General features: G+C 44.6%; 1 protein-coding gene across 2 annotated transcripts in view; it reads right to left on the minus strand.

Moving 5' to 3' along the window:
• Window positions 1–259: 259 nt before the first annotated feature.
• Window positions 260–26,248, minus strand: part of LOC128874607 (protein groucho-like) — a 147,981-nt gene continuing 121,992 nt past the window's right edge. For both annotated transcript variants that reach the window (XM_054119497.1, XM_054119496.1), the window contains exons 8-13: window positions 7,760–7,885; window positions 7,406–7,688; window positions 6,557–6,815; window positions 4,660–4,935; window positions 2,823–3,426; window positions 260–2,492 (exon numbers count right to left, since the gene is read on the minus strand). In XM_054119497.1, the coding sequence (XP_053975472.1) occupies window positions 2,385–2,492; window positions 2,823–3,426; window positions 4,660–4,935; window positions 6,557–6,815; window positions 7,406–7,688; window positions 7,760–7,885 (1,656 nt within the window). In that variant the 3' untranslated portion in view covers window positions 260–2,384. The remainder of the gene's footprint in view (window positions 2,493–2,822; window positions 3,427–4,659; window positions 4,936–6,556; window positions 6,816–7,405; window positions 7,689–7,759; window positions 7,886–26,248) is intronic.

The following is a 26,248-nucleotide window of genomic DNA, read 5'->3' on the forward strand; positions in this document are numbered from 1 at the left end:
CGCGATCTCGCTGTCTTTTATATTCTTCGCTGTTGTTCTTTCTAGTGCGTCAGTACGTGTGTATTGTATGTGTTTTTTTTTTACGTGTGTCTATGCAATTGCGTGGGTATGCGTATTATTCACTGTAAAAGAATATCGATTCTGTACAAGTTAATTCGTAAGAGATAATTAACTATTGAGTCTTCTTGAGGTATCGTTGTTTCTATTGGTCTATCGTCGGAGCTGTGTTCGTCGAAAATCTATCCGCATTTTTATTTACTTCTTTTTTTCTTTTTTTTTTTTGTTCCGTTTATATCGTTTCTTCCCTTCCCGTTTCTTATCGCGTCGTAATTCGTATATTGTCACGTAAACGTTAATCCTCGCGCGGCAGTATACTGCGTCGATTCTACGACGATCACAGCGAATGTAAACGTGTGTCATCCTGTAACAAAATATAAATCTCCATTATGCATCCCCTGCTTTCACCGTATTCAGATCCGAATGATAACGCGCTACCTATTACCCTATGAATTTCATACGCCGTCCTCGCAGCCATGAAGAAAATCGTCAATGTGTACTTAAATGCGGTCAATTTGATCCTGTTGATATAAATTCAATAACGATTATAACGTATCCCCCTCGACCGGGTCGTTCGGTTTCAACCTAGAGCCATCGTGGACAGTCACAAAAATATCTCGTTGAACATCTTGCAAAGAACATGTCTATGAGCGTAGCCCGTGTGTTTTCCATTGTTTCCCTCTCTATTTTCGTTCGTGTATACGCGATCGGTGCCTGGGAACGGCAATAACCGTGCGCCTACAGGCGTCCGTCTAACTTCACGTGTATCACCATCGAATACGACTGGGTTTCCGTTACATGTGGGTGTGGGGAGCGAAACTTTCGTTCTCTCGCGACAGAACAACGTCGTAAAATACATCGTGCGCGGTTCGACGACGAAAAATTCAAATCTGCAGAATCTGTAACGGAGGTACAACGAGACAAATGCATTTTCATGAGACACCTTTTGGATTACTCGATTGTCGGACGTTTCCTCGTAACAAGATTAACGGATTGGGGGGTGAAAATATACGCGACGAAGACTCCAAGATCTTTCTACGAAAGTCAAGCATACCGAGATCCGTCGCGAACGAGGACACGATGTACTGAGAAGTCGCGCGACGCGAGCGAACTCGGGATTTTCTTCGGCGATACCGATTACGGTACGACAGAAAAAGCTTCGGTTATCTCTTTTGTCCGTGGACGTACACAGATACTTCCTCTGGAAAATGTCAAAAGGTCGAGCGCGTATTCTCGTTCTGCCTTGTATCCTTCCGTGCCTTTCACAAAATTTCCATAGTTACCGAACATAGTTGGTAGTCAGCGACACAGAGAGAAGAGCAACGAAAAGAACAAAGTATCTAACCGAGGCTTATCGTACGAGTACAAATCATTAATTACTCTTCGTGAATGGAAATACCAAAGGTCACGCAACGTCTCGGCTTCATTTCTTTGTTTTTATCTTACGCATTCCTCAGCACGATCGAAAATTACATCAGTTCATAGCCCTATATCCGCTATACACCATAGACGCTCTCTTTTCGCTACTCGTGTGTTCGATATATTACGTGGAATCCTGCAACACACGTACACACATTCCTACGTTGACGGGTCTACACGCTAGATCTCTGTTCTTCGTACACGTCTTCCTCAGGCATTCGTTCGTTCGTCGTCGACAGCGAAGCACGAAGACATCGCGCGTAGTGAAAATGTCGAAGCAACAATATCCACCGTGCGCCTCTCACAGTCACGCGTATGGTACTTAATCGTAAAACTCTATATTACATTAGTAACATATTACACAAGCGACTTCATTTGCTCGAAGTCGACCTATCTCCGCGGCACCACATGATCATCGAGTAGAACGTCACTCGCATAGTCTCACTTGAAATCGTCTTCGGCCTATTTATAACCATGCGCTCTATACAATCTTAAATAGCTAAAACGTTCTGCCACCTTTGTATATATATAAATATATATATACATATACATAAATATATATATTTATATATATTTACATACATCTATATACCGTAACTTCAGTTCTTCGCTTCAATCGTCCATTCACGCCAGTAGCTACAATTGATTCAAATTTAACAAATATAACACACGCCGACGCATCGCTCAATTCACAAAAAAAAAAAAAAAATATCGACAGTCTCCTCTTGGTACAGGGGGTTGCGACATCCCTCGGTTCAACGCAGCTTCAGTGCATGGTTCCGGAACGTACTTCCCTCTTCCTCTCCACAAGCTGAACCCTGTTCATTGCTTCTTCCATGCACGAGTACTATAAAAGCGTAATCCGTTCGATAGTATTCAGTGTTCGAGAGGATTGTCGAGTAGACTGTTCAATATATCACTTCGTAGACGGTGGCTTTCTTGTCACCCGATCCCGTCACGATGTACTTGTCGTCGGTGGAGATGTCGCAGCTCAGCACCGACGAGGACTCCTTTGACTGTAACATGGCGAAATTACACGTTTGTTAATTATTCGAAATTAAGATTGCGAGTACTATAGAGGAGGTTGGGCGCTTTTGGAGTGAGACCAGATTGAAGATGGAGAGTCTGATTGGATAGTCTAAGAGAAAAATTTTTTAAAGAGTATTTAAGGAGTATTTTGTCTAGTTCTTCGGTAGTAATATAGCAACATGGAATATTAAGAACTAGTCAAGATTTCAGAGATATTAGTAAGAAGACTGCATTGATCGACCTCTGCATTTTTATCCAAGGACTCATTCGAGAAGCGCTCGTAATGCATACGTAACGAGCCGATGTTTAGTCGTTACCTGGAATATCGAGGCACCGTAAGGTGTGCGCCACGCGTTCAGCAAATTGTCTTTGCCAGTGGAGACGAACCATTTGCCGCAGGTAGCGAAACGTAACGAAAGCACGCAGGACTCGTGCAAGTGGAGCTGATACTTGTCCGGCTTGGTGGCATGCAGAACCTCGACGTTCGAGTTCTCCATGCCAACCGCCAACCACTCGCCGGTCGGGCAGTATCCTAGGGAGAATATCTGCGATGTGAAATCGTGTTGCTGGAGTTGCCTGCCCTCTCGAAGGTCCCAAGAGCGCACGGTATTGTCCAGACCGCCTGTCCAGAGTTTCGAACCGTCGGCGGAGATGTCGATGCACGACGCACCGTCCGTATGTCCCTGGAACTGTCTGACCAACGACTGATTCTGCAAGTCCCAGACAGCGATATTGCCGTCGCTGCAGCAGCTGAAGCAGACCTTGGAGTCCGGCGAGATGGCCAAAGCGTAACACGCCGGAGCGTTCGACGTCAGTTCCGCCTTGATCCGCGGCGTCGGACTCGCCAGATCCCAAATACTGAGATTGCTCGCCTCACCTCCCACTATTAGAGTTCTGCCGTCCGGTAACAGTTTCACTGACCTGTTCGATAAAGAAAAAAAAGTATTTCGGTTAGTCGATTTTTGAAGAGGAAATATTAATTGGGAATGCTTACGTAACGATAACTTATGATGTTGAGCTACAGGAACTCGTGGAATATTTGTTTAGAGTTATTTCATCTATAAATAGATTTATCTCGAAAGTATTCAGCTAACCATCTCGTATAATTATGCTTTTGCTTTTCTCTTGTTCCCTAGAAATTCTATTATTCGTATCTGCTTGTGCTTTTAGAACGTCGTGCACTTGTTTACAAATTTATCTGCATCAATTTGTACGATCGTCCTTTCGATAGTCGAAATGTTTAAATTGTTTCAATACACTTGCCAAGGCAAATCAATTTACAGATTAAAACCTGTTATTGTGTATATCTACAATGGCGCAGTATAATTTTTCCACGAGTATTCGAGCGCATTCAATAATCGCGGTCCACTCTGTGGTTCAATGCAGCATAATATTTGGATTCAATATTTTCAATTATACTACATCGAAAGATTTCCGATATTTCCAATTATTTTACATGAAAAAATTGCCAATATTTTTCATTACTTTGTACAGAAATATTTTCAATAATTTCAATATTTTTATATTTTACCGTTATTTAAATTCCACTCACGTTTGCGCAGAGTCGTTTCCAATATAGTAAATTTCGATGCAAATAACGTTTAAAATACAGATAAAAGTAATAAATATCGTTGATTGGCTGAATCGATTCAAGCAGTTTAGTAGGCAGGTGTAAAACGTTTTAGACTCCACCATCCGAGACATCCTCGATACATCTGATAATAAACAATTATTTAAAAAAAGAAGATACGTGGCCATAAAATCTTGACCACAAGTGTTAAGAAAACCCTTAAGAAAACGCGATTCTTTTTAAATCTTATCAAACACACCCAGATTGACAAATATCTCAAAGATATATGTTCACACTGAAATGCTTGAATCGACTAAAACAACCTACAGTATTTTTTTCCGAGACGAACATTATCCAACATAATTCTTCAAAAATCTAATAGATAATATCCCAATCAGTTTCCTGATAAGTAACCAAGACGATTCTCGCGGCACCGCAATTATTCCGCAGGATATGGCACGTATCGTTGAACGCGACCGCAACAGTGGCACGGTGGGCGCTAATCAGAATTTATTCAGGACCGAATCACGGTTGCTACACGGAGTGGAAAGTTAATGTGTCATGTGCCGTAACGTGTAACCAACCTGATGTAGTTGTCTCGTTGCAAGCAATCAAGTTGCGAAACGTGTTTCGCGCTACCGCTGCCGCCCTGATTGATGTCCCAGACCTTGACACATCCTTTGCCGCCGGTGTAAACGTATTTAGTCGGATTTGAGATCGTTACGGCGCACACCACCTCGCCGTGCGTGAGGGTATTTATCTGACGCGCATGACGCGGTATTCCTTGTCCAATTAGAGCATCAGGTGGAAAGGGCACTGGCTGCATCTGGCCTTCGCTCGATACGTGGAAACTGTATGCTCTGCGAAACAAAGAAATTCAATTGTTTTTGTTAAACACTCTACTCTGCCATTGCACCGACTACCTAACGTTTCTAATTTCGCTTTTCTCCCAATATATTAGGTTGTCCAAAAAGTTCGTGACAATTTTTAAGAAAAATTCAAAGGCTTCCCATCTTTTAAGGGACGTATGCATGTTATTTCTTTTCAACCAAAAATCGACATGAACTTTCCAGGCAACCCAATACTTATATTAACATACACGTATGTTACATATAAATTTTCTAATATTCAAGTTATCGTACACCGACGTCTTTGGAGATGGGAAAATACTTTATTAGTGACTATTATTGCCAACCATAACGAAGAACGTACAATTTCATGAAAGCCACTAATAACAACACCGATAAAACTGGTATTTTAAAATGTAGAGTTCAGTGATCTGAGATCTCTCAAAACTATAGAACATACTTCTTTGCAAAAACACAGTCCCTGGAAGATTCTACGTCTACAGGCCCAAACCACGAAAGAAATAACAACCAAAGTTATAGTATACGTAGCAATTATTCATTGCCTTTGATGAACTTCGGTTAATACCATCCTTAGTTTGTCGATACCCCTCGAAGTTATCCCATGATTCAGATTTAATTTTCCCCCTACAGATGATCACCCATTGAAGCACTGACCGTGCCCGTAACAGCTTAACTTTGACGATCAAACGAGAAACGGTGCGTCCAGGCTAGTACAACCACTGACAAAATACTTAATAAGTTGTTTGATATCAAGGAGGACACCATGCCAAGGACAACCTGTTTGAAAGTTTAATTGGGTTAAAAACGAGGGTTGCTGTCGATGCAGGGGTAACTGCTGTCCCTTGGAATCCTCTTAACGGAAGGTAAGGCCTTCCTCATCTCGTGGTCAGAACTTCGGCTAACCCTTACTTCAAAGGCCAGCGTAACGTCAAGTCATCTGCCAGCCATATCTAACTTTATCAATAACTTCTTCTTCGAAGATGTGATTTATCTTCCGAGTAGGGTGCAAATTTGAGTTTGGGTAGTATTTAATATCTTTAAGAATATTTCAGTCTGAAGTGACAAATTAGCCTTGAACAATGCGTTCAACTCTTCGTTCACAGATAGAAAGGTATACTATACTTTCTACGAGACTACGAGACTTAGTCAAAGAATCCTGAGGTCACTAAAAATACTTCTTTTGAATCCACTCTGGAAGAATTGAGCCATGTACAAATCGATTAACTCCACTTTTTCAAAATTTTTAAATTTAAGTGTCAATGCACTTGATATAGTCATAACTTTCCCGTATGATAAAGATTAACACCATTAAACGACAAAATTTCCGTGGCCACTGAATAATAAATAATTTCTTTCGTCGCATTTCTCGACTTTATATTTTATGGAATTCATCGATAAGTGCAATGAACGGCTCAATGAATGCTTATACCACTCGCTATGAACCTTTCTCTAAACTAGCCTAGCTATATCTTCCAATCTCCAAAGTCTGCGTCGAGTTCTCCATCTCTTTATTGGCCCACGAGACTCGTAATTTAGCATCAGCGTCGAAAATGACAAAAGAAACGCGAGAACCATCGTCACCGTGAAAGGTGGCCAGAAGTGAAGCACTTACGGTTTGCCGCCGGGTACGCCGAAAGGTCCGAGCGGTGCCCTCATGGTTCCGTGAGGGTCGTAGAGTTGCTGAAGAGGTGGTCTTGTGGGATATCCATTCAGGGCTGCCGGAGGATAACCCAACATGTCCGCATGAGGTCCTGCGGGTGGATGATGTGGCGGCGGATAGTGTGGCGGATAAGGGCCGACCGCCGAAGCCGAGACCAGTGGTTTGCTGGAACTCGACGGTTTCAGACCACCGGAGCCGGAGCTGCTACCACCTGTCGACCAGACATTTATCGTTAGGCTTGCCTCGGTATTTTTCATCATCTTGATTAATGCGAACATGGCACCGGTTAATCCGCTGCCTCGCGCAAATACGATTCACTTCGAATGAAGAGCAATAACAGGCGAAAGGAAATTGATGGGTCCGTATGGACTTTGTCGAATCCCACGGTTGATCGATCGGAGATCTGGAAGTGACCAATGATCTGCGACGTGGATGTAGGCAGATTAAATGGATGGATGAGAGTGTTAGTGTCTCGCGAGAAGCTTAATGAACCACCTGGCGGCGTTGAATATAAGGACCCCGGTCGTGAGAGTCTTGAATGTTTGATGTTTCGTAATCTTAGTGAGATGTATGGCTAAATTGCAGGGCACTCTGGTATTATTATCGAGAAGGATTTTTAAAGTAAGCGAAGTAAGTTGGGTCATTCTTCGTGCGTCCTTTTCTTTGCAGGATATATACAGGGTGCTCCATACAAAGCGTTATAAACTCAGTTTTTTTAACAACTGTTAACCCTTTGCGCTCGAAGACAATTTCGATAGAGAAAGTTCGATTACTAAAAAAAAAATAGAGGAAGAAACGAACCCGCTGACGTAGGTGTGACAGGTTTTGAGATCGGAGTGGTCGGTTTCTCCCGTTCTTCCATCTTCTTGGCCGAGGGCGTGCTAGCGTTGCTGCTGGTGCCGCTCCTCGGCGAGGGTGGCGGCACTTCTTTCTTCACCTGGCTGCTCAAAGGCACCGAGGATGGTCCCAGCTTGTCGAGGCCGTTCTCCCTAGGCGACGATGTGCCATTCGCCGCGGGACTCGCTGGTCCCTCGCTGGCGTCGTCCACGACCAAGTCCTGGTCGCTCTTTTCACCGTCGCTTTGCTGTCGGGGAAAACGTGTACGGCTTTATTAAGGCATATCGTCGCTGGCGGAGAACCATCTTAGATACTTACGTGGCCTATGTCTTTGTCTTGTTCCTTCTTCATTTTCTTCAGGTGCATGTGCTCGTGGTGCTGGGGGTCCGGTGTACTCCGCGGCCTGCTGTACTTCTCGCGCTCGGCTGGCGATATCGAGTTCCTCTGGAACAATGCAAGGGAAATGAGGTTAGAGCGGTGCTTTCAGCTGGTATTCGTTATACACTGTCGGTCGTATTCGAACAGAAAAGCGTGGAGCATGTAGAGCTTGCAAGAGTTTTCATTTGTAAATCAATTTGGGACTTGTAGGTTTATTGTACATTCTCTTAAGAAGGAATTGTTTTATTTTTTGAATCTAGGATTTAACAATGTAGGTTTTCCAGTATTTTGAACAGTATGGAGATGGTTTGTTTAGTTACTCTTCGTTTATCAATTTTCGTGTAAAAGCGGTATCTACAGTCAATTACAAACTCCACTTTATCGTTGCATTTCAAGCAGAAGGTTAGATATCCACTGACACCGATTTGTCGGATCTGAGGCTTGACAGTGCCGATCCCTTATCGGAGACGGTAAACATCGTCGGATAAAGGTAATCGTTGTCAGGTTATGTCGATGTTCGACGATGCGCGTATCAGCCAAGAGATTCGTGGAAGGGAGTCGTAAAACCAGCGTTAAAGTTTATCACCCGGAATCTTATCCTAGACTCCACAAAAGCTCACCGAAACATCTTTGGTTCTTAAGTTTTCTCGTTGGGTAAAATAAGTATTCTTCAGGTATCTCGAGTTACTTGAAATTGAATAAATGCAACCGATTTACAAAATTAAAATGTATGGTTGAATTTTAATAACGAGAGTGTGTTACAATATCCTATTGTATATTAGAGAAATTAATTTTGTATCTTTTTTTAAAGTTGTTCCTACTTCTACTTATTTTAATTATATTCACATATGTGTATAAATGTTGAACATTTAATAATCTTAGATCATATAGCATGGTTCAAGAGTTATCGCGATCTCGCCAATTGCATCGAGGCTTTTTACAGTCGATCCTTCGCTGTAATACCAAGGTCGATACCGAGAATGAAAGTAACGAAACTATCTACCAAGGGGACGTTCGAGACGTTGAAACGTTCAACCCCATCCCCGTTCCAGGAATGAAATAAAATATTTGTCCGTCGATGTTCCGTGGTGCAATTAAATTACGTATCCCTGTTTCGATTCCGGCGTCGTTCCCAGCGAGAAAAAGCGGTAAAGTAAATAACACGGAAAATCGTTGACTCGGTTAAAAGGTGCCAGACGTAAAAATCAAGGCGAGCAATTTTTATTTGCTTCGCAGTTACCCGACGCTTCCGCTTCCAATAAAGAAGAAACACTTTCAGACGGGAATTTCATTCCGGGAGATGAGTTTGCACCCCCCGTTGATCGATACGTTTCAAGACAGTGCTGAAATAAAATTTCTTCTTGGTTCCAATTATGTGGTACTACTTTATTATCAAGTTTTATTGCAATATGATCTCTTCATGATTTTAGAATCTTATATTCTAGATCGGAACATTTAGTGTAGATGTGTAGGGTTGTATAAACCTTTAGTATAGAGAATTTATCGCTTTCGTAGAGATGGGACCATTTCATGTAATAATAATGAAATTAATTTTCAAAAGTAAGATAAAAAATACATTTTTGCATAGTTATATTTAAAATTAAATAAGTATGCACGATGTATCGCAATTGAATCATCAGTAGCCGAAGAGTATAATATTCTTTTACGTCGTCAGTTACCAGTGCTGACAATAATTCATTCCACTTATCCAGAAAATGGGGTTCGACATTTAAGCTGTTCGCCCCAGCTCATAAGTTTCTTTTCCATAGAACGGAGACGATAACCGCGAAGATGGCGTCGGTTAAGGCACGACGCGAAACGTCCTTCCGAAAAGTCCATACACTTGGAGGGACACGAAGATCCTGGGCGTCGAAGATATTATCGACAGGAAGTTTTACGAGCGACAGTTTTGTCGCCGATACGGCAAAATGGTGTCTCTCTTTCCTCTTCATCCCCATAAACGCGCAAGCCCTTTTCCTGTCCCCGATAACTGCGCCCCCATCCGGAGCGACGTCGTAAACTACCCTCACGCAACCTCGCTCGACCCCCAAGTAAATCTCCTCTTCTCAATTACCCTTCGTCTCTCATCCACTGGCACCTCTGGCTCGGTCCATTACCCCGACGCCACGGTATCATCCTTTCCAGACGTTCCAGCCACGTCTGGAGGACCGTTGCGTCGACCACGAAGGAAATGAAATAGGGTAACCCGTGATTTAGAAAGCTGTCGAGTATCCTTTTTGAGAGCACGCGTTGGCTAATCGTACGAGGGAACCGTCGGGAAAACACGATGGAGGGGGTATTTAATATTCATGGGGAACCTCCTCGTGGGAACCTATGTGTGGACTAGAAATTTGGTAGGGGGTCCTATTAATTGAACGGGTGTACCGGGTGCGCTAAGTGTGTACGTACAGGACCGATTAACACAATTGGTCACTTGTTTTATTGTTTGGTGACGGAGGGAGGGTTTAATTATAATTCCAGGGGGAGTTGAGGAGATTAGGTTGGGATAGTGTGGTGAGAAAGAGGTGGAGGTTGGGAATTTTATTCTGCTGAGTATGTCTGAAATTTAATCAATTGTTTAGATTTCTATTTCTCAACATTTCTCAACATTTTGTTTTATGGATTTAATCATTGCGTGCAACGAACAGCTGAAATAACTGTCACAGACAGTTCCTATCCTATCACACGACGCCATTCTCCAAGACAGAATAATATCCAGTAGCAATAGACGTTCGGATCCTTCGAAGCGGTACACAGAGATTCCTTCCGTTGCGCCAAACGTGGCGGAAAAGATCGCCCGGATCGGCGATCAGGCGATGGCATTTCAGATATCATTGGCTCGAGGCTGGAAGTGCGACGAAGGCACGCGGCGAGGACAATCCGACGACATCGAAAAATTCACCTCCTTCGTCTCGGTGTGCAGGTTCGTCCCAGCGAGTCAGTTCACCCGATAAAAAGGGGATCGAAGCGAATTCCCCAGGAAGGACGCAAGAAAACACGCACACACGCGCCACGAACGACTTCTCAAAGGAAGGAATCCCCGGAGGAGCCGTATTACGTGCCTTCGCTCGACTTTTCTGGAAACGAAAGGTCTCGAGGATCCGTTTCCTTCTCGCCGAAGAACCGACCCCCTGTCTCTCGTTACCCCGTAATGGCCAGTCGCTATTTATCCAGGCGAGAGCCACCGGGAGTCAGCCTCCGGTTACGACTGTCGTGTTCCTGGAAAGGAAAGCCTGACGAGCGCTAGGAGGTGTACACCTCCTTCCAGGATAAATCGACGGCAATGGGAAACACGTCCGAGCAAAAGAAAGAGACGGCGGAAAGAGAATGGAACAAGTTCGACTCGGATGGTTCCGAGAACTGTCCAACCCCTAGGAAGAAGAAGGGAAAGGAGTCGCGAGAGGAATACGAGCGAGTCTGAGAGAGGCATTATCATAAAAATGCGGGGAATCTCGATGATCTCGGATTTATGTCGGAACGGAGATGCTTAGCGGGAGATAAGTTTCGTGGAATCATCCCGCGCGGATGAAAGCCGACCGTACGAATCGCTGTTGCCAAAGTTTCGACGTGTCATAGAATTTTTATGCCGGAGGCTCCTCGCCAAGCTTCTGGAAAACCTGCTACGGGATGTCTGCCGAGGGAATACGATACTTTGACACAGCCAGTTCTGTAATGTCTCTTGATTTCTTCATGGTGGAACGATGGAGCCACGAGGGAATCGAATTGAAACTGAAGAAACAATTATCAGGTTGGTTCAGTCGACATTTGCATTCATCTATGTCTGTTAATATTTTTTATTTATTCGACAGGAGAGGTAATTTATATTTAACCTTATATAATGATGCTATATTATAGGTAATATATATTTAACTCTTTGACTGTCACGCATATAGATTCGGGACACCTGCAAGTCTTAAGATATCTGCTATTTTTAACAAAACTGAAATATTGATTGCGCATTATGAATTCTGATACAGCCACTCAATACTTAACTGGACAATGCTTTTCATGTTAGGTAATCCTCTTTTGTCATAGCCCGATTTTCAAGTTAAATAGTTTATTATATAAAGAGGAATATTATTGACAGAATTTATCCAGTGCACCTTACATTATTAATCGTTGGATAAACTATTAATTGAACGGTCTCTAATTACCTGCTAATTTATTCAACATATCGTTCAAGCGATTAACAAGAGTCGCGTACAAGTGAGGATCAACACAAGAACTATTAGTATAACCACGAGTTGATTATAAATCCGAACAAATCTCTCAATTACATTTCACGTGTAAACCCAGGGCCCCCATAAATGCGAATCCCAATCGTCGTGGCTCTGTCCCGTCCCGACATAAAACATGGCCGAGACTGCAAACAAACCTAATTATTTAACGTACGACAAGTTCATCCCCATCGCTCCAATTGTCCGCGTTTTATCGTCCAACGTGCGCTTCGATACCTGTTCCGTTTCGCAGGCCCAACCGGTTACCACGGACATCCTCCGCATTCCCAGACGCTTTTTCCTTCGTACAATGCGTTCGATCCCAGGCGTTGTATTCAGAAGCTTTATCTACCTCGACGCAAACGCGTCGTTTTCCTCCTCTCTCGCCATTGAAACACCGAAAGCACTCGATGCTCCGTCGCGAGACGTTCCCGAACGCCCTTCCCTCCCTCGGTTTCTCACCTTCAATTTCCGCGTGTACGTATCCACTCTCGCCCCCGTCCTCGGGGAAGCGACGATACGTACACGTAGTTACGGTGGCGCATACGTACGCGGTCCGACCTTCATTCGCGTAAGTTTACTTACACCTAGCAGCCCCGTCGGGATCGGCACGGCACGGCAGCAGCCTTTCCAGCAAAGAGGGTTCGCGCCACGATCAATATGGGGGTCGGTACCTCTCAAAGGGGTGGCCTGAAAAGGAGTGAGAGGCGGAAAGGCGGGGTGGGCCATTGGGTACACGGTGGATATACATATAGACTTTGTAGTGTTAGGGACGACTTGGTCTGCCGGCAGGCAGGCAGGCAACTTGGCAAGCAGCGGGCACACCGAGGTGCAGGCTAGAGATGGTGGCGGTTGTCGAGAGGACGACGCTTGGAGGGAAAGGGAAAGGCGGTCGGTGGTGTGCGTGGTATTGGGGTTGGTGGTCGGAGCCATGAGGGTGGTAAGTGAGTGAGCGACTCCTTCACCGCGGCGCCTCGTCTCAACCCAACTACCGTTACCCACACCACCAAACCACCCCCGACCTTACGGATATATCCAGAGCCACCGACTACCTCATCCTCCCGCGCCTACTCTTTCTTCCTCCTTCCTTTCCCAGCCCTCCCACTACTCGGCAAGTAGTCTCCTTACCACTCACCCCGACGGTATTCTACCTCAACCAACCCACGCCGCCTGTTTCCCTATTCCTCATTCCACCCTCGTCGCAGTCAGGACCCCGAGAGAGGAGGTTACGAACCGGAGTCGCGTCTCCCAAGACCCCGCAAACCCCAGTTGGTACAAGATTGCACCCAGAGGTTCCCAACTTGGACTCCCTCATCCCGGAAGAGGAAATCGTTCGTCGTGGAATTCGGATTCCTTTTGTCGCTGGGCCATCACGACGGCTGAGAATATCCGAATGGGAATACGGTCTACGTTCTTCTTTCGTCCTTTTTAGGGGCAGGGGGAATATTCAACTCTTTGCACCCGACAGAGGTGCCATTGATAGATTTTTGTGAAACTTGGGAGGCTGAGTGTTGGTATTTATTGTGTACAATTCAGGTTGGATTATTTTAACCGAATCTCGCCTCTTTTGTCCTATTCAAATCAAATTGTAGATCGAAGATTGATATTTTCATTTTATATGAAACCAAGCATAAGCATAGATAAATTAGCATAGTTTAACGGAAATATCGGTTTGTCTGGAAAGTTCATGCCGATTTTTGGTAGGTTGTACAGGTCTGAATATATTGAAATGGTTGAAAACAAATAGCACGTGTACATCCCGTAAAAGGTAAAAAGGTTGTGGACCATAATACTTATACAATTCAATAAATATATATCAAAATTCAAATGTGCCTTTGAATATTTTTTAAAAATTGGCACGAACTTTCTGGACAATCTAATATTATAATTGTTTCGTTATTTATAGTAGGAAGTCTAAATATCTGATCAGTACAGCTGGCCTTAAGTGTAGAAAGGATTAATAACAACCTAGTATCTCGTTTTGGGTATCACGAGAGCCGTCTAAATTTTTTTCTCCATACTCAACATTCAATTTTCCCAGATATTTCATTTTGGCCAATTTCATAATTACTCGCTCGTTTATTTCTTTGAGCATGTGCATCCATATTTAACACGGCTTTTTCAGGAAATTGTTACGAACTTGTAAGCTCATTCGCTGAACAATTGTATAGAGTGGCAAGGGTTAATTAGTGTGATCCCTTCCAGCAATAAATTTCCGTTCAACCATATTTTAAACGACTGAAATTGGTTCGTTGCAATATTCAACCAATAATTGTTCCGCTCGTGCTACGTTCGATAAATTGCAATTCCTAAAATTTTATTTTATTTCAAGACAGGAATAATTAAAAATTGCCCACTACGTTGTCGATTGTTTCGCAGAACCTTTCCGAAAATTTTAGATTAAAATTCTGCGAGAAAACACGCTTAACCGCGTGTATGAATAAATTGGGAAGAGTATCAACGAGACTGTGTATATTTTGTGAAAATATACGTTTAACAACACGTGTAAAAAGAGGATTTTCCAAAAGGGGCTTTAGGATTTTATTTATCAATAAAATACAGATGGAATATATCTGATATTTTTATTTTAAACGAAAGTACACATATAATGACATCGGTTAACTCTCCGCCATAACTACGCTGACAGGAGTATTTTATTATTAAAAAAATATACTAAAGCTTTTGAAAAACCTAGACATGTTGAACTACACGTATAAATAAATTTGAAAGTATACCGATGCAGAAATTAAACTTTGTAAAAACAAGGTAACTTAAAAATCAAACACCAACGTAAGTCTCTCGCAGCATTGTATAAAAGATGAACCCGAATCTACGAAACTGATTGTTTAAAGAAGGTTCTCCCGTATTCAGTCCTCATAATTGGCAATAAACATTTGTCTAGGACCCAGCCGGCGGCCCTCCGTCTTCCTCTCCGCAGTCGCTGTTTATTTATTTATCAGAATCACGACCGCAACGCGGCACGAGGAAGATTCATCGGGAAGTTGACACGCAAGCGTAATTCCGTCGGTTCTCTCATGACTACATTGGACGGCGACCTCACTCGAGGATGCATGGAATTTTTAATGGGCCCACCGGGGATACCGGCAACCGATTTCCAGAATCAACCACGTGTCACTGGGTCACCGCGCGCATCCATCATCGCGGCAATTAGTGAACGCGAACTTTTATTTCCGAGCTCGTGGTGTTCGACTTTGCTGCTATACCTCGTTCGAGTTGAATTTATTTTCTCCCCCCCCCCTTTTTCTTTTTTTCACTCGTCTTGTTTACCGACCGTGAGAATCGCGCAGCCGATAGCAGGAAAATGGGAAACGAACCGAGCAATCGGTTTCCACTTTGATGAAATAGAAATAGAGTCACGCGACAGAAGCGGGGAATTCAGAACCATTTACGAAAAGAATTCAATAAAAAGTGTACAGTTCTTAGTCTTGTTTAGTTTTGATTTTGATTTTCGAAGGTGTTGGTTGAATTTTGAAAATGAAAGGAAAGGGTGAGAAACACAATGATCAAGCTTCCAGAGTAGGTTGAATAATAACAAAATAATAACACGTTTATATTGTATCAGAGTGCCTCAGAGTACAAAGAATTAAAAAATAAGTATAAAAGACAAGGGTAGAGAAACAAATTTCAAAGATAAATGTACTATTTCTTTTCGACCAAGACACTACAATTTTCAGTCTGATGTACAGTCTACCAATATTATTAAGTCGTCATATTCTAAAAAGCATTCATCGTGCACGAGAAAATGAACGTAATTTCCCAAGGATTTTGCATTAAACCATCTGCGATTGAAATTTCAACGTAATAATTGGGGGCGCAGCAAAGGTTGAAGACGAAAGATCAAACACAGTAAGTATTCCTTTCTATACTTATGCCGATCTGATTATTTATAAAACGAACTGATCAAGACTCGCGAAGACGTCGCAAAGCATTCTCATAAGCCTTCGGAAGCTGATCAACGCGAAAGTACTCCTTTAAGCGGATTCGAAATTGCGCGATGGAATTAAGTAGATGCAGACGATCGCTAGTCAGACAGCGATAGTCTGACCGATATCGTGCACAGACTACTCGCCCGAGGCGTTAAATTGATCGTTAACGATATAACGATTCCCCTTCTCCGTGTTCTGCTCATCGAACATGGTCGTGTTAATCAAAATTTATATCCAGGGGAAAAATAAATAATATCGCGTAATAATAGCAAACTCGCGTATGAAATAATTTTTGATCGAACTCGACGAATAAATACCGCGCGGAATAAATATTTCCCTGTCTGAAAATATTACGAGAGCTGACCGACGCAAAATTAACATTCGAGCAGACATTTGTAGTTTATTCTGGATGCGAGTTTTACTACTTCGTTACACGATATCTCTGTAAACAAGGGAAAACAGTGAATCACAGACGTGTATACGATGGGATATTCGAATAAAGAATGCGATACGGGTTTTTGGTGTTTTCAATTATCGCGATCTTTTTATTTATAGTTACTTAACCCTTTCAGACTTGAATTCTTTTTCCTCGTACTTGGACTAAAATTAGAATTGAAGAAATAGAAGAAGAATCCTAATAACGCAGTTTTCGAGGAGAAATGGTCTTTCTTCATGTGTACAAATAAGGATAGTGTCCTCAATTGTGGATGCCAGGTCTGAAAGGGTTAAAGATGAAAATTATGAAAGAGAATACTCGTTAGTTCGTCGAAAAAAAATAATTACAAAGGTCTGAAAGGAACGAATATCTGATTAACGACGAGAAATTACCTCTGTCGCGCGGAATCCATCGTTCGGCAAAATCTTCTCAGCGAGGCCCCCCTTCCAGTAACGCGCGACGAACGGTGTCGCGAATCGTACAAAAATTCACGGACCGGATGATTTATAGATACATCGTAAATAGCGGAACGCGTATATCCCTCTTCCCAAACCGACGCGCTGGTTTTCTCTCTGTTTTCTCTCGCTGAGCGGCTACACGTCCGCGTGTACCCTCTTTTTCTCGTTTCCCGTTCCAGGGCTCGGTGTTTCACCGCCCCCGTCCCGCTCATCGGGCGAGCCAGGAGCCCTGCGGTAGAATTTGCATTTTTAAATTAACTCGCCTCTGTTTGCAGCTATCTCGGCTCGGCGCCGCCACCGTCGGTCCGGGGCTTTACAATTTTATGCAACAACGCGCTCCGAGTGCTTCGCCGCCACCGCCATCACCACCCCCCTCAGGACAGCTTTACCCACCCCCTCAGCCGTCCATACTACTCCCGTCCTACAGTCATACACGCAGCATCCCCATACATACACACACACGCGCGCACGTCAGTCCGTCGTCCCTTGCCCTTGCCGCAATACCCGTCCACGGGTGATCGATATTATTGTTATCGTTATCGTTCGACCGACCTCGAAGCGGCTTCGTTCCCATCGACGTTACCGTTGCGGCCAATTACTTCTAACCACGACAGCGACGGTTTTACGGCGGCGCACGCCGATCGCTATTGCGAAAACCGAGCGGCGCAATATGCATCGAATCGACGCTCGTCCCCCCCCCCCCCCCGCCCCCCCCCCCCCCCCCCCCCCCCTCCGCCTCCACCCCGGTCACCGTTTCCGCTTTTTCGTTTCGTTTCTTCGCCGAGGCCGCGGGCTATCTCCGTTTTCCACCCCTTCTTTTTTCAACCACCTCGTTCCCTGTTCCTGGTCGCGATGGCACGAGTGGTATTCGATACCGATACCCCCCCAGGGAACGACCCCTTTATCTCGGAGGCTTTATTGAATACAGAAACCGCGACGATTGCTTTTTCTTTTTCCATTAGGCGGCGTCCATGGCCCGGCGCAACGATGCATCGCGGAAATTGCTCGTAACCGACCGCGGATCGCCGATCGGGACCGGTCCAGCTGCAAACCTCCCCGGTCTCGGTGACTCGTTATTTTTCCGGAGATTGAATTTGCCCTGCTCCGCCGGCAAATTCGTTTTGTAAGCTTTTACGGGGTCACGTGCCTCCGCGAGCCGACCACGTCTTTCGATTCGAAATGAAACGGGATCGCACGGGCTGGACAACCTGGTGTTGCTACTTCCAGCTTTCTGTTCTTTGTCGGTAAGAGAACGTGCTTGACAACACCCAACGCTTGAATCGGAGCTTCGAAGAAAGGGGTAGTTCTCTCGAATTTTGAATATACATACAAATCTCAATTTCTGATCCCTTTGAACAAAATAATTCACACCCTAAAAAAGCCAACTATCCAAAGCAAATCGTCAATAAATAGAATTGTAACATCCACCATTGCAATACCTAGCAATAGATGACCGTCCCAATCAATTCCAACAAAAGTACGAGCATCCGCTGCCGTCCTTTAGCACTCTCCAACCCCATCGCAATTCCGCCACCACTTCTCATGAAAATTACTCACACTTCGTCACGTCCTAAGCATCCGAAGACCCCAAAAGCAAGAAGTCAGACCTTCCGAGGCATTTTCACCGATTTCTCGGTCCTCGACATCTACAACGAACTGCCGTCGAGGATACGCCGTGTCGGAAGGCAAAGAGTGCTCGTCGGCCGATCTAGGACGAGGAAATGCGGAAAAGGGGGAAAATAAAAGGAGCATTGCTCGCGAAACAAGCAGCGAAGCGAGGGAAGGGAAGGGTTCGAAAGAAAACGACGACGAAATAAGGAGCAAACAGAATAGTCTGGCATAAAGTGCCTTCAGGAATACCCAGCGTGTGGGTTGGAGGGGAGGGAGATTTTTATCGCTCCGTCAAACGACGGATAAGGGAGGCCGGAGATAGCGGAGGAGACAACGTGTCGGAAAGAGGTGGCGGTAAAGTGGAAGCCAGCTGGCGGAGAGGCGAGGACCAGGGTAGGTAGGGACGAACAAGCAGAGGGGAAAGGGAAGAGTTCCGGTAATTGAAAAGCCCGTGGTGGATTACGATCGTCGCTTTATTTCGCGTGCTCGACGGTGCCGGGCTTCTCCCCTATTATCTCGCCCGTTTCTTCAGCTGCTCCTCCCTGTACCTCCCGGCTCCTTGGAACAAGAAAAACGAGAGGGAACCGAGGAGGACGAGGGTGTGGAATGGCAGACGGAGAAACCAGGTCCGAGTGGTTTAGACTTGCGAGGGAGAACGCGGCTGGGAAGAGTGGAGGATGAAGAGAGGACGAAAGGACTCTGAGGTGAAAAAAAGGAACCGGCTGAGAAGAGAGAGAGAAAGAGGAAAAAGGTCCTACGCAACAATGCCCGCGGAGAGGCGCATTCTCGCGCGATTACCGACGCGCGCTCCGGCTCTAACGAATGGCTTCGTAAACCATGGGCGCTTTAAGGTCATTACACGACGCAAAAAAGGCAGTTAATGGGCGTCCTGGTGGCACGGCATCGGCCTGAGCAGGAATTGGTAGGGTGCCGGGAGGAAGAAGAGGATCGACCGGCCACGGCTGCCCGTCGCCGATCGAACCGCTGATTTATGGCGGCAGTATATTCCGCAGGAAAAGACGGCCGAGGAGACTCGTCGAGATCCTGCTATCGCGAGCGTTAAACGCCCGTACCCTCGCGGGACGCGTACGGATAACCCTCTGCCCCAGTGCTTCCCAACTTTTCTCATCGCGTCGACCGCCATTGTCGTTTGGAACGCGTTCCAACGGCAACAGATTGGACCACAGTATTACGGTAACAGAAACCACTTGGGTGATATTACCATGGTAAACAACAATAGCTGTGTTGGGGTCGTATCAACACGGTGAAATAGTACTTGAGATACACTTCGATGGTAAGGATAAGTATCTAGTTGTGTAGCGTTTCCATGGTAACAAGAATGGTCAGTTTGGGTCATATATGGATAATAATTTGGGAGAGCAATAGTGTTGAGTGAAGATACTACAATGGCAACGATAGTAGAGAGGTGAGTTGTGTTACTGTAGTGACAATAATAGTTGGATTGCACAATATTGTCATGGTAAGGATAGTAGACGCTTAGACCAGCTGTTTGACGCAACAACATGCTAGAATACTAGAGCTAGAGGGTACTAGAGATAGAGTACTAGAATAATGCAACTCTAGAGTAGTAGAGTCAAAGAGTGATAGAGGAATGAAGCAGTAAGGTTATAGAGTCCTAGAGTCCTAGAGTCAGTGACACTGCATAGAGAATGCATAGAGACTCACAGAGTACTAATACTATAAGATTCCGGAATTCTAGAGTTTTAGAGACACAGAGCACTAGAGTGAAATAGTACTACAGACCCAGGGTTCTAAAATCAGAGAATACTACAGTCATGGAATAATAATACAACTCTAGAGTAGATAGTCAGAGGGTAATAGAGCCATGGAGTACTAGAGTCAAAGGGTAGTAAGGGAGATGAAGTATAAGAAGTGCCTCGGGGTCCATCTAGGAATCTCCCAGTGGTCCACTCGCATTGTCCACGATTGGGAACCCCTGCCTCCCCCCGAAACGGCCCCCAGGACGAGATTGCGTGTAGGAATCTTGTTAACCGCGCGCCGGCTAGACCTCTGATCCTGTCTACTTTCGATCTTACACGTGTTACCGATGTAGCCGTGGTATCGGTAATAGGTGAATTATGGACGGGGCGAAAATGCTCGTGGACTGTTTTCAACCGTACGAGAGTGCTCCCAGGCATGGCGGACGAATTCTGCATGACGAGCGGAGAATATGTCGTGTAGCGTGTCGAGCATAGTAGCTCGGATTAATGTTCCGTCTCGCGTGATGAACGGTGTTGTAGTTGCAAGACGGGGCATATATTTCTTCAGCGAATTGCAACCGGTGCACAAACGCGGGGGTGTCGCCAAGGATACTTGGGATGCTTTAAAAATGTTTGTGTTTGTTTTCTGATGGACGATACATCAGGTAGCCAAGGAAATTTGTGGGTTCCTGGATGGAAGACACATCTATAAATTGTTAGTAGAATAGAGTAGTTCTTTCTCCCATGTCTCAAACTTTATTCCAACGACGAACGACTCAAACAAGGGCTATCAGAGAGTAATAAAGGCATAAAACAGTGAGGTTATAGAGTCCTGAAGTAATGGGTGCAGAGTACTAATGACATAAAGTTCTAGACTTCTAGAATGTAACTAACCCGTTGTTTACCAACGAACGTAACTGTTATAACGTACAGTTTATTCTTACAAAAATATTAATCAAGCTTAATAAATATTCAATGCGAACTACACACCCCTAAATAAAAGAAATTAGACCTAAATCAACGAACGTAGAAGGTTATTTAAAAACTTAAAAAAATTCTCGCGTTTGCCATTCGAGCCGCGAAAGACGATACACGAAAGGGTAGCGTAAGAATACGCCTCAGGAGTCCAGAGGGCAGATCGACAACCATTATTCCTCGTCGAGCCAGCGGTTTTAATAACAAATACCCGCAAGTTCGTTCGTCTTCCTCCTCTTCTTCTTTTGCTCCATTGACGTGCATCCTTTTTTGCCAATGTGGTCGCCGTACGTCCCATCGCCGCTTCCGGTCGCGAAAATGTTCGAAACGGTGCGCTCAGAGACGGGACGATTATATTGTGAAATATATATGGAGAAGTAATTACGGGTAGGTCTTTCCGATGGCCCCGGGCGGAATTTTACGGTTGCCTCATTAAATTACGAACTAATTACCGGTCGGCGAATTATTAAAAAGCTTAGTCGGCCATTAAACGTGCCGCGAGTCGTAAAAGAGAGGCTGCCACGGCTCGAATGTGTTCGCGTGTGTTTGTGTGTACGTACGCGTTAACCACGTGGATGTTTCACGACCCGACTGAAGGGGCTATCCTTTAACCCGTAATAGACGGCAAAATCAATTTTTTGCTAACCGATGAGAGTTCTGCCGTGCTGAAATTTTTCCTCTCGAGGATCCACTCGCAGCAGAGCATGCATGGAGATAGAGAGCAGATAAAAGTTGAGAAAAATGCGAAGGCTACGTGACGTGGATCAAAACTTTCAATCGAAAACAAACTGCAACTACACACTTGCGTGATGCGAATTTAATCCTTTACGATTTGAGGATTTTTTGCGTCTGTAAGCAGCCAAATCCAGGCATTTTTGGAATATCACAATTCGTTCAAATTATTTTTGATTTAAGAGAAATTCAGGATATTTTAATTGAGAATCTGATTACCTACATTTATTCCCAAATATTTTTTAATCATAATTATTTTCAAAAAATTTCGAACTTTACAAACTCTACACAATCCAGGAGGAGTTCAACGTACCCAAATTCTACGATGATTCTCATGATACTGCTCTGATCAAGAATCTTCGAAGGCTGAATTGAATAATGCCCTACAGATCCACTGCCAACAACCGAAGAACATCGCACCGCGCTTGCGATTCATTGGCAGCAGAGAAGGATGCCTTTGAGAGATTGTAGAATGGACGGGATCATTCGAGCCGAGTGTACCTCTCAAAGGTATCCTTCCCAGCTGCCAGAGATAATATTGCGTCTATTCAGTGTCATGCTTTTTAGGTGTTGGTAGTAGATCCACTCTCTGTACGTCAGCGATGGTATTCGACGGAACCGTTTGAACCGAGTCTATCCCTTCAAGTGCTATCCTTCTGAGCCGTCGATGATAGAGGGAACATTGATGAATGATCTCTCCTTTATGGCGTACCTAGCTTGTCATTCAATTCACACAGTGCAATCATGCTTTATAGACGTATGCAGAGGCATGTAAGTAAAGTAAAGCAAAAGTAGTATTCATTCGACGCTATTCAAAATATTAACATCAAGAAGTGTTACTAGGGACCATTGAAGAGGTTTGTAATCACTATGATTGACTTTCTAAAAAATTATACACAATCCCTACTTAATTTTATCACACAGACAAATGGGAAGGAGTTAATTAAAGCGACGATTAAATTACAAAATAAAAATCTAATCTATCCATATGTGACCTTTGGAAAAAATTTGATTCGAATGTTAAAGGTGTAAAAAGCATTTCAATTGGCAGCCACCTCAGGAGAGCACAGAAAAACATATGATTTCCGCTCGAGTACAATTTCTCCACGCGCATAATTATTCGCTGGCGAACAAGCGACCTGGAAGTTACGCTTTTACTAAGACTTAACATTCGTACGCGCAGAAAGTCTCGCGAGAATCGACACGGTCCCTACACTCACGCGATTACAGTTCTTGACTGCTCGAAACTTCCACGGTGCGCTCGAAATTATTGCGTTTCAACGCGAAACGAATCGAGAATTATTCACGCCGCCCACGGCGACGCTATTGCAAACGTGTCTCGCCAGTTCTCGCCCAGAGATTGGCAAAACTTCGCTAGAATAATATATGTCGCGTGGAAAAATACAGTGTATTCATTAATTTTTGCGTTGATTATGCGATGGAATGACTACCAACGTCCAGATGGCATATTTAAATTAATGACAGCAGCCTTACTTACAATTTTACAAGTCTCAGAGTTCATTCGCACTAAATGACTCGATACCTTTAAAACTTTACTTCAATAAAATAATAATTATACTATGTATGAATGAAGCTTTAGCGAAAATGTTCTAAAAAACGAGATCAAAGGGTATAAATATAATAATGTTTTTCACCAATTTGTCAGACTTATTCCTGTCAGGTAGATAGAAACAGGTAGATCGATGCGAGTGTTAGCATAGCCTGAAAGGAGCATCTCTTTCAAAGGAACATTACGAATTTCGAACGACATCGACACTTGCATTCGAAGCCTAACGATACAGTCTGTCCTCAAACAGAATCGTCGCCTCGTTCCACCAAACAGCAATCATCGATCCCGAACAAGTGCCAGGAATAAGAACATTACGCCTCCTCTAGAGTACGATTGCCTTCTTCGTTAAACGAACAAGGTACAAACGCTCGTTCACCTTTCCTTCGATACTTAAATTTCGTATCGAGACAAGAATCTTGGCCATCTCCGATTCTCACGAATGCGGGGCACGTTCATGCGCGTGGAAAGTCCCGCGGAACACGGCGGGGGTTACTTGTTTTGCAATTAAATGAACGCGCGTACATGCTCCGACCCCGCGTAATTCGTGTCGCGGCCGGCGCGGAACGAATCGATGGTAAAAGAGCGAAACGAAGCGATTTGCTGTCGCGGCACTATTGAAATCGTCCCCTTCGACCGTGCCCCCGGACTCCGCGGTAATAATTCTGCGGCGAGTGTACACTTTGCTACGGAACAACCTTTCCCTTTCGCGCCCGCCGACGGGGTACCCTTCCACGCCGAATCGATCTGAATTCTATTATTACCGCCATTATTTCCGGCTCACTTTCCCCGAGTATTGTCGAGCCTGTTGTTTCGCGCCGGCACGGATCGTGTTTAACGTTGATGCCAGCCGCGGCGCACTTTGTCGGGGCTGTAGTCGTGGTCCTTGGGCTGTTCGTTTTCTTGTTAACCACGTATGGAGCTGGCAATATAAAATGGCGGGCTCTTTAAGTGGTAAGGTTGAGTGATTTATTTTCTTCCGAGGAAATGTGCCTCGTCTTGTTATGGATTTATTTTCTAGGTGTATGCAGGTACTTTGTTGAAATATTACTTTACTTACTTGGTTATTTACGGGAGAGTGATATAGTAGGATCATTTTTTTTTTAGATATATGTAAGTATTATGTTTAAATGTTGTTTTATTTATTTACCATAGGAGGGCCTGATACCGTTCCTGTTTCGGGAATGCACAAACTCCAAGAAAAATAAATATGAACAAAATTAGTAGACTAACAGGACTATAATGATAGGTCTTTTTAAATCGATAACATTAACGCATTACTTTGAATTTTCATTTACTTTAAACAACACGATTCATTCCCGAAATAATAAACACGCAAATGAAACTTATTCATAGTATTTATATATGCATGAACATTCGAACACCATTCTGAATGGTTCTGAAACACCGTTCTGAAAGTACTGGATTCTCCCCCAAAGTACTTTAATTATTTAACCATCTCTAATTTCAGAACAGCCCCCTTCGCGAGGAATCAGTCGAATTTGTTTATTCTTCCGTTCGGGGCTACCCAACCCGTATTGAACTCATTGCGCCTCGTTACGGGCCCTCGAGGACAGCGTAGCTCGATGGAGCGTCGAACCGAAGGATCCTCGAGGGATTGTTTATACGGCGGTAACAATCCCCACCCCCGAAGTGTCTCGTAAAAACGAGCCCCGTCGTTCCTTCCATTCCCTCGTTTAACGAGAAAAGTGGCCATTAGCGAGGCGCGTTCGTAGGTGGCGACATTACCTGCAATTTCCATAACAAATGCACGGCGAAGTATCGGCGCGAATGGAGTCGGACTTCGAGGAGGGCGCTGAAGATCGTGGAAGAAAGAGTGAAACCGAGAGCGGGGGTTGGCGGAAGCCAGAACGGGGGAGAATGTCATTAAGGCGGCGTGATGTTTTTAATTAATTAATTCGTGGGAGTTACGGATTTACCATCTCATAAATTCCGGCGCGGTGCGTCGGCCACGAGAACGCGGGGAGGGGGTCGAAAGCATCCCTGTCGAGGGACGATATAATCAGGGAGACGAGACGGAAGGAAAAAGGACAAAAGACAGACGGTAGAAGGGCGCGTTGCGAAGTATTTAAAAACATTAAGTACCCCCGACGGAGACGGATATTAAGACAGGACGACATCGGCGCAGGGACGAACGAAAGAGGGGTTGGGGGCCAACAAACGTCGGGGAGGAGGATAGGCGACGGAGTTATGGGATTGAAGCGGCAGGAAGCAACGGAGGTTGAGCGGTTACGGCCTGGCGAGGCTGGGGGAAGGGACCACTGGCAGGGGAACGTTTCAATTAGTAATTAAAACGTGCCGTGCTACACCCTAACCCTCCCGGTCCCGACTTTACACAGTGGCTGCTGCCTCTCTTATGCTGTCGTCGTCATCGTTCCTGCCGCCGCCATCTTGTAAATTAATTAATGCGTCCCTAACGAGATCAGAGGTGTCGGTAAGGCAGCGGGGATCGGTAGTTCTCTACCCTGCCCGTCGAGAGGAAGAACAACCCCCACGGTGTTTCCGGGTGATGAGCGTCTCAGGCTCGTGAGAAGCGTCCCGAGAACCACTTCTGTTTTCTCGCATCGCTACGCACGCCTGCGAACGCCATTCATCCCGCCACCTTTACGGGAGACAGATTTATCCACCCCCGACGCGTGACTCGATGTACCCCGTGTACAATTAATCTTCGCGAGTTGGATTTCGCAGAGATGCGTAGGACATTCGTCCTAAACGATAGTGTCGATAACGTATGAGTCGTATGT

This window comes from Hylaeus volcanicus, chromosome 4 (assembly GCF_026283585.1).
Source record: "Hylaeus volcanicus isolate JK05 chromosome 4, UHH_iyHylVolc1.0_haploid, whole genome shotgun sequence".
NCBI lineage: Eukaryota > Metazoa > Arthropoda > Insecta > Hymenoptera > Colletidae > Hylaeus > Hylaeus volcanicus.